Below are 8,972 nucleotides of genomic sequence, written 5' to 3'. Positions count from 1 at the left end.
AACACCTGCAGATATCTCAGCAATCACATAATTATATATAGAGGAGACGGATAGATTATGAAACATGAAAAAGTTGGCTGAAAGAAGTCTCTGACTGAATCAATAATTGGAGCTCAGTATGGTAAATCTGTCATTGTTTCCAAAACAACAAAGGTGGTAGCCTTGCCTACTGGGCCAAGTTAACTACACGCTGGTGATTCCATTCATTTTCATATGTTTACTTTGGCTGGGATGCTAAGAATCCAGGTGAAGAACAACCAGACAAGGGACAAAATGTAAAAATTCAGTAAGTGGGCTGAAGAGACAATACAGGGGTCAAGGTGCTTGTCCTGTATCCTGACCACCGCCAGGGGTCACTCTTGAGTACAAAGCCAGGAACAGATCCTGAGCAGGGACTGTTATTGCCCCAAACCCTATGTAACCCCAGAGTTTTGAGAATGAAAGAAAGAGATAGAGACAAGGATATGAAACAGACTTGCAACTAAACAATTTGCAACAGGTAAAAAGACTATTATTCAAAATAGACATGGAAAATAGGTTAAAAAATACCTAGGGCCAGAGCAATAGTACAGTGAGTAAGTAGGGCTTTTGTCTTGCACACGACCAAGTTGAGTTTGATCCCCAGCATCCTATATGATCCCCCCAGCCTTCTATGAGTAATCCCTGAGGGTTACTAGGTGTGGCCCAAAACACAAAACAAAAACCAAACAAAACCAACCCCAAATTATCAGGAATTTTGTTGACTCGCCATGCTTGGAATTTTTTTCTTTCTTTTTTTTCTTTTTTTCATGCTTAGAATTTTTAAAAAACAACAGAGCCAAGAGATTAAGTCACCAAGCTTTGACTTGTTGCTTTGCAGGTGGGAGGCCTGGGTTTACCACTTGCACCACATGATCCCCTGACACACTAGGGATCTACTGTGAGCAGTGTTGGGAGTAGTCCCTAAGCACTAAGCTTGGGGTGGTCCAAAAACCAAAAATAAATTAATAACCATATCAGAAATACTACAAAAGATTTATGCAAGACTAATCTAGATGACTAGATTAGTCCTCCAGGCTTTAAATAAAAACATGTACAATTATATGATCCCACATTTAAAGAGCATAAATAAAACACCTACATGAACAAAAGTTCTTTGGTTTTGGGCCACACTTGGAGGTGTTCAGGGTTTACTACTGACTTTGTGTTTAGAGGTCACTCCTGATAGTGCTTAGGGGCCTATATGGGTGCTGGAGATTGAACACAGATTAACTGCATATAAGGCAATTGCACTGTACTCTGGCCCCATCAACAAACTATTGTTTTTAATTTGTTTTTGGGCCACACCTGGTGGCACTCAGGGGTTACTCCTGGCAGGCTTGGGGACCATATGGATGGCAGGGATCAAACCCTGGTCAGTCCCATGTTGGCCCTGTGCGAGATAAATACTCCACTGTAAATGCCCTATCACTCTGGCCCCCGCTGTCAATGAACATTTATTAAGGACTATAATCAGATTAAAAATAAATACAATCACCACTACAAGAAAAGTTTTCAGAAGTTGGAGTTACAGTTCAACAGGTAAGGCATTTGCTTTGCATGTAGTCAATCAGGGTTTGGTCCCGAGCATCCTATATGGTTCCTTGGACCTACCAAGACTTATTCCTGAGCCTAGAGCCAGGAGAAACCCTGAGCCAGGTTGACTGTGACCAAAACTAAAAAAATAAGTTTTCAGTAAGGAGCCCATATGAAAATATAAGTTTAAACACTTCATAATTACATATATACATATATGCTCATTAATTTCTAATGAAACTCGGAAAAATGGCTGACATTGAATATTTTTACTTAATTTTATAAAATAAAATAATGTGAATACTTTAAAAGTAGAAACCTAGCTTTAGTTTTAAAGAATGTAGGAGTAAAAACTTCATGAAGCTTAAGACTTAAAAAGCAAAACGAAAGTGTGACTTAAAGGGATCCCACTTGAATCTTTCTTGCTGATACTACTAAAGATGACATAGTAGTACTCTGAGTATGTACTATGTACTATGTAGTAATACATAGTCTTTATACCTCTACCCAGTCGAAGATCTGTTCATCGTTTGCTTTGTCCTCAGTAATGAGCTTCTCAAGTCGTCTATACAGCTCTTCAGCAGAGAGTTCTTTCTTCAAAAGTGCTTCAGAGGAACAGGAACTGTCAGACTCTATAAAGTCCAACTTCTGAAATATAATTACGATAAAAAATAATTAATGTAATTTTTTTGGGGGGGGGTCACACCCAGCAGTGCTCAGGGGTTACTCCTGGCTGTCTGCTCAGAAATAGCTCCTGGCAGGCATGGGGGACCATGTGGGACACAAGGCAAACACTGTTGTGCTATCTCTCTGGGCCCAATTAATGTAATTTAATATCATTATTCCCTAGGAGAAAAATAAGTGAAGGACTGTATCTTATTGAAATGGGAAAAATAATCAGTTATGTTTATATTTTTGAAAGGTCCTCACTTCACTATTCTCCCAAATATTTCTCCAACTTTGTATACTACAGACCTGATTTTCCTTAAAAATAAGCCAACCAGAGGTCCTAAGATGTGGCTCAGGGGGCCGGGCGGTGGCGCTCGAGGTAAGGTGCCTGCCTTACCTGCGCTAGCCTAGGAGACGGACCGCGGTTCGATCCCCCGGCGTCCCATATGGTCCCCCAAGCCAGGAGCGACTTCTGAGCGCATAGCCAGGAGTAACCCCTGAGCGTCACCGGGTGTGGCCCAAAAACCAAAAAAAAAAAAAAAGATGTGGCTCAGATGCATTCCTCAGATTTTAAGTCTGGTCCCTGACACCACACCATATTGTTATCAACATTAAAGTAAAAGAGAAGGAATGGTAAAAAATAAATTAAAGAGCCAGAGAGATAGCACAGCGGTAAAGCGTTTGCCTTGCATGCAGAAGGATGATGGTTTGAATCCCGGCTTCCCATATGGTCCCCTGAGTCTACCGGGGGCGATTTCTGAGCATAGGGCCAGGAGTAGCCCCTGAGTGCAGCCGGGTGTGACACAAAAACAAAAACCAAAAAAAATTTTATTAAAATAAAAAAATGCTTTGGTATAAAACATGGCTAAGTTTATGATTTATATGGTTAAGCCATATTACCTCCAAATCACTGACTTTTCATCTAATTTTCTGCAACTGTAGCAGGGCAGCAATACTGTAATGATTCTCTTTCTACAGTCTATGATTTAGTTAATATGAATATTGTCACAGAGAATCTGTCAAAACTCTGTATCGTTAAGTTCTTCAAACACTTCCTGACTATTCTGAATCCAAGTGTGAAATTTTTTTCCCCTACACTGGTTGTGTCAGAGCTTCTTTCTAGCTCTGTGATCCAGGATCACTCCCGGAGGGCTCAGGAGACCATATTTGGAGTGCTGGGGATTGAACCCAGGTCCGTCCTGGGAAGCCATGTACAAGGCAAATGCCCTACCTCTGTGCTATCGCTCTGGTCCTAAAGGTAGCATTTCTAAATAATCTTTTACTATAAAGTTTTAGAAATAATATTCAGCATAAGTATTTAATTTATTTTTTATTTTTTGGTTTTTGGGCCACACCTGAAGGCACTCAGGGTTTACTCCTAGCTCTGTGCTCAGAAATCATTACTGGCAAGCTTGGAGAACCATATGGGATGCTGGGAATCAAACCTGGGTCAGTTGCGTGCAAGGCAAATGCCCTACCTCCTGTGCTATCATTCCAGTCTCACCATAAATATTTTATATAAGAAATGGCTGAAGGGAAACTGAGAACACTGGTAGAGAGAAATGAACAATGGTGAAGATATTTATGTTGGAATACTATATGTCTGAAATGCAATCATGAACAATTTTGTAAATCACAATCCTCAAAAAAAGTCTCTCTATGGCTGATGTGATATAGCCCAGCAGTAGGGCGTTTGTTTGCCTTGCACACGGCTGATCCAGGACGGACCTTGGTTCGATCTCCAGCGTCCCATATGGTTCCCCAAGGCAGGAACAATTTCCGAGTGCATAGCCAGGAGTAGTAACACCTGAACATTACTGGGTGTGGCCCAAAAAACAAAACAAAAGTCTTTATATTTTTGCTGAATTATTACTGTTATAATACTTAGTAAAAACAAAAAACATGACTTTTAAAGTGAAAGTACATTAATAACTATCTAAGAGGCAAGAAATTTTACTAGTAAAATAACAAAAGACCATATAAACTGAAAAAAATAATAAATGGAGGAGAGCTAGTGAGATAAAGCATAGTACAGGGGAAAAGCACTTGTCTGGTAAGCCAGACCCTGGTTCAATCCCAATACCCCAAAAAAGTCAATTGAATACCGCTGGAGTACTGATATCTGAGCATAGAACCAAGAATAGCCCTTGAGCATAGGGTGTGGCTCCAAAATAAAAATAAAGATAGATTTTTTTTTCTTTGCTTTGGGCCACAGTTTGCTATGCTCAGGGATTACTCCTGTTCTGTAGTCCGGAATTATTCTTGGTGCTTTTGGGAACCAAATGGGATGGTGGGGATTAAAAGCAGATTAACCACGTATGAGGCAAATGCCCTATCTACTGTACTCTAGCACAAGAGATGGACTTTTATGGCAATAAATTAGTGATGGGTCAGTGATCATGATTGAGCAATACCCAATGTCCTATTTTCAAGTGCATCAGCAGTCCTTTCTTTTTTTTTTTTTTTTTTTTTTTTTGGTTTTTGGGCCACACCCAGTAACGCTCAGGGGTTACTCCTGGCTATGTGCTCAGAAGTTGCTCCTGGCTTGGGGGACCATATGGGACACTGGGGGATCGAACCGCGGTCCGTCCAAGGTTAGCGCAGGCAAGGCAGGCACCTTACCTTTAGCGCCACCGCCCGGCCCCCAGCAGTCCTTTCTTTAGCCTGCTCAGATCACCTGTTAAATCCTTCTAGCCAATTTCCCTTTCTAATCAAAAAAAACATTTCCATTTTAAATTTTCTTCCTGATTCTATCTGATTGTTTCTAATTTTCCTTTTGGCATATCCCAGTGGGGATGGTGGTAAAAAGGATCAAATTAGGGTTGGCCATATTCTAGTGCCTTAACTTCTGTACTAGCTCTCTGGTCCTTGAAACATATTAAAATTTATTTATTTTATTTTATGTACGTCAAACACGCAAAGGGCAATTGATCTTTTATATTGCTTTGTTTTTGTTTTGGGGCCACAACTGGTGGCATTCAAGTGTTACTCCTGGTTTTGAGCTTGATATTTACAATGGTCTCAATAAAAAATTTAAAAAAATTAGAAATTACTCCTGATAGGTTCTGGGGATCGAACCCGGGTTGGCCACGAGCAAGGCAAACACCCATCCTCCTATGCTATTGCAAGCCCCCAAAGAAATTGCTCTTTAGCTGAAGCAACATCCCTAGTCCTAACATGTGAACTTAATTCTTTTCTAAAATGAGGTATTTATTTACTGCTAAAACTTTGACTGTCTTACTTGAATCTTCCAAATTTTGATGTTTTCATTTTTATTTCATTTAAAATATTTTAAGTATCTTTGGGGAGGCAAACCAATGGTGCTCTGGCGTTACTCCTGGCTTTGTGCTCAGGGATCACTTCCTGGCTGACTTGGACTGTAAATGGGATGCCAGGGATCGAGCCCAAGTAGGTCTTTGCAAGAAAAGTGCCCTACGCTCTGTACTAGAGCTTTGTTCCTTTTTTTTTTTTTTTTTTTGGTTTTGGGTCATACCTGATGTTGCTCAGGTGTTACTCCTGGCTCTGTGCTTAGAAACCGCTCCTGGCAGGCATGGGGGATCATAGGGATGCCAGGAATCGAACAGGTTCTGTCCTGTTTTGACTGTATGCAAGGCAAATGCTCTACCACTGTACTATCTCTCTAGCCCCTGTTCTCTATTTTTAATATTTTATAATTTCTTCTTCAAATATTGGTTGGCTGAAAATATATTATTAAGCTTTTAATTACAGGTGCCCTGATTCTCAAAGTTTAGTTTACTTAAGAGAATTTTAGATTACCTTACTTTTTTTTTTTTTTTTTTTTGTGGTTTTTGGATCACACCCGGCAGTGCTCAGGGGTTATTCCTGGCTCCACGTTCAGAAATTGCTCCTGGCAGGCACGAGGGACCATATGGGACACCGGGATTCGAATCAATGACCTCCTGCATGAAAGGCAAACACCTTACCTCCATGCTATCTCTCCAGCCCCTACCTTACTTTCTTGGCTCTTTGAGATATTCCATCATCTTTTGGCTTTCTTTGCTATTATCAAATCTTTTTTTCCCTTTGTAGGTAATTATGTACTGGGGATCAAAATGGGATTGATCATGTGCAAGACATCCATTGATGAATTATCACTCTGGCCCTTTAATAATTTTTTAATTCATCTAGTAATAGTAGAATAGCTTAAGTAGTAGTGGAATAGTAGAAATAGCCTTAAAGCATGAACATAAAATGACATCTTGTCATATACACAGCAGAATACTATGGAGCTGCAAGCAACAATGAAATCATGCAATTTGGTGGTTTTTTTGTTTGTTTGTTTTGGTTTTTGGGCCACACCCGACTGTGCTCAGGGGTTACTGGTGGCTGTCTGCTCAGAAATAGCTCCTGGCAGGCACGGGGGACCATATGGGACACCGGGATTCGAACCAACCACTTTTGGTCCTGGATATGCTGCTTGCAAGGCAAACGCCGCTGTGCTATCTCTCCGGGCCCTTGTTTGTTTGTTTGATTTTTGGTTTTTGGGCCACACCTGATGACACTCAGGAATTACTCCTGGCTATGCACTCAGAAATCGCTCCTGGCTTGGGGGACTATATGGGATGCCGGGGGATTGAACTGTGGTCTGTCCTAGGTTAACGCATGCAAGGCAAACACCCTACTGCTTGTGCCATCGCTCTGGCCCTGAAATCATGCAACTTGTTACAATCTGGTTGTAACTGGAAGGTATGCACTGGTTGAGGAAATGTAAAGTAGGAACAGAGGTATGCCTAGATCACCTTGAGGGAGGAGTAGTTTAGGAAGAAAGAAATCAAGGTTAAAATATGAAAAAGGGAAGTAATGAAGAAACAAGGGTCATAGCTTCTATTTATCACTGATGTGGGAGAGTGGTGTAGTTATAAATCCAAAACATAGACTCAACAACACTAAAAACCTGAGATCTAAATTATAACCACTAAACTTTGTAAAGCACCTGTCAAGATGGCAAGTAGAGGAGGCAGAGATGATGAACTAGGAGAGCATTGATAATGGGAGTTGACACTGATGGTGAGACTGATACTGAAATATTATATACCTAAAACTCAACTATCAATTACTTTGTAAATTACTATTCTTTAACAAAATAAAAAAAATCTTGAACTTGATTCCTATTTTTGGTTTAATTTAAATAATAGTAACAAAATTGTCTTATGTCTATCTCTGAAAAATACCAATTGCATCCAAACAGAAAGGTAAGTCTTATCCTACTTACCTGTTCCAAGAGAAAATTATGTACATCTTCTCCTTCTGGTAAAAAGTCCTTCCAGCTCAGGTCTGCCTCCCTCCATAAGGCTCCCACTTTCTTATGGCTCTATATAAGGGAAAAGTTGAAATAATTTATTTTATATTGAATAGAGAAAACAGACTTGTTTGAAGTTGAATACAGACAATAAAGACTGGGGGAAAAAAAAACCAATCATTGTTGGGGTTGGAACGATAGTAGAGTGGGTAGGGTATTTGTCTTACACATGGCCAACCCAGTTTCTATCCCTGATGTCCCATATGGGCCCCAGAGCACTGCTAGGAGAAATTCCTGAGTGCAGAGCTAGGAATAAGTCCTGAGTATTGCTGGGTGTGGCTCCAAAATAAAAACAAACAATATTCATTGTTGGTATAAAATTTCCTAGTACTAAAGAGGTTTTTTTTGGTTTTGGTTTTTTGGGGGAGGGGGGTCACACACGGCAGTGCTCAGTGTCATTCTTGGCCCTGCGCTCAGAAATTGCTCCTGGCAGGCATGGGGAACCATATGGGATACCAGGATTCAAACCACCATTCAGCTGCTTGCGAGGCAATTACCCTATCTCTCTGGCCCCAAGGACTAGAGTTTTTTAATTAAATCACCATGAGAATAAATAGCCAACAAAACTCAATTTCAAACCAAGAAATCTGAATGTGCATGAAATGCACTCATTCAAGTACAGCTACTAGGGCTCAATTATTTTACCACAGACTTACTCAGGATTTATGAAAACAATTACCCCAAATTACCAATTCGATTATTGAATTTATAACTTCTCTTTATAATTTATAAATTTTATTATATAATACTGATTTTATAAATGTTTCTTTTCCTAGACAGTGCTGTACTCATTTGTTGTTAATGTAATTCAATAATCCTTAATGGAATCACTCTTTAAGGAAGATCAAAAATACACTGCCTAATATGAGAATGTCAAAGGAAGCTGCTGATCTGGAAGCAGTAATAAATAACATTTCAAGGGCAAGACACACTAAGATGAGCTCAACAATCAACACAGAAAAGATACTATTAGTGAAACTTAATGAGGAGATGCGAGTTCATTATACCTCAAGTCACTGTGATGAGCAAATTCACAAACTTTGAGGCTGCAATTCATATATCAAAGACTTCACAGAATAATTTGCCTATGACATAGGTGAAAATTTGAAAGAGCCAAGTTGATTTAAACTCTGGCTCTCTGACTCCAGAGCTTACATTATATGACAATTTGGTTGCGGATAGAAGTAAGAATTTGGTTTCTATTCTGACAAATCAGTTAACAAGAATTTGGGTTTTAAGTAAGGATTACAGTTAAGAAGACAAAATAGAGAGAATTTTGTATCTACAAATTACAGAACACTAAGTATACTAGTACTTTTATAAAGCAAAGAGCATTAATAAAGTTATCAACTAGAACTAGAAATTGGTTTATTTTATATGTCTCTCTATAAAAGAACTTCTGTAGATTCAGAGAAAAAAATGAAATAGT

General features: G+C 39.5%; 1 protein-coding gene across 15 annotated transcripts in view; it reads right to left on the bottom strand.

Moving 5' to 3' along the window:
• Nucleotides 1-8,972, bottom strand: part of EIF4G3 (eukaryotic translation initiation factor 4 gamma 3) — a 311,452-nt gene that overhangs the window by 11,615 nt on the left and 290,865 nt on the right. For all 15 annotated transcript variants that reach the window (XM_049771938.1, XM_049771940.1, XM_049771941.1 and 12 more), the window contains 2 exons: nucleotides 7,457-7,555; nucleotides 2,056-2,202 (listed from right to left, as the gene is read on the bottom strand). In XM_049771938.1, the coding sequence (XP_049627895.1) occupies nucleotides 2,056-2,202; nucleotides 7,457-7,555 (246 nt within the window). The remainder of the gene's footprint in view (nucleotides 1-2,055; nucleotides 2,203-7,456; nucleotides 7,556-8,972) is intronic.

Source organism: Suncus etruscus, chromosome 4 (genome assembly GCF_024139225.1).
Source record: "Suncus etruscus isolate mSunEtr1 chromosome 4, mSunEtr1.pri.cur, whole genome shotgun sequence".
In the NCBI taxonomy this organism is placed as follows: Eukaryota; Metazoa; Chordata; class Mammalia; order Eulipotyphla; family Soricidae; genus Suncus; species Suncus etruscus.
This window is presented reverse-complemented; position numbering and strand designations above follow the sequence as displayed.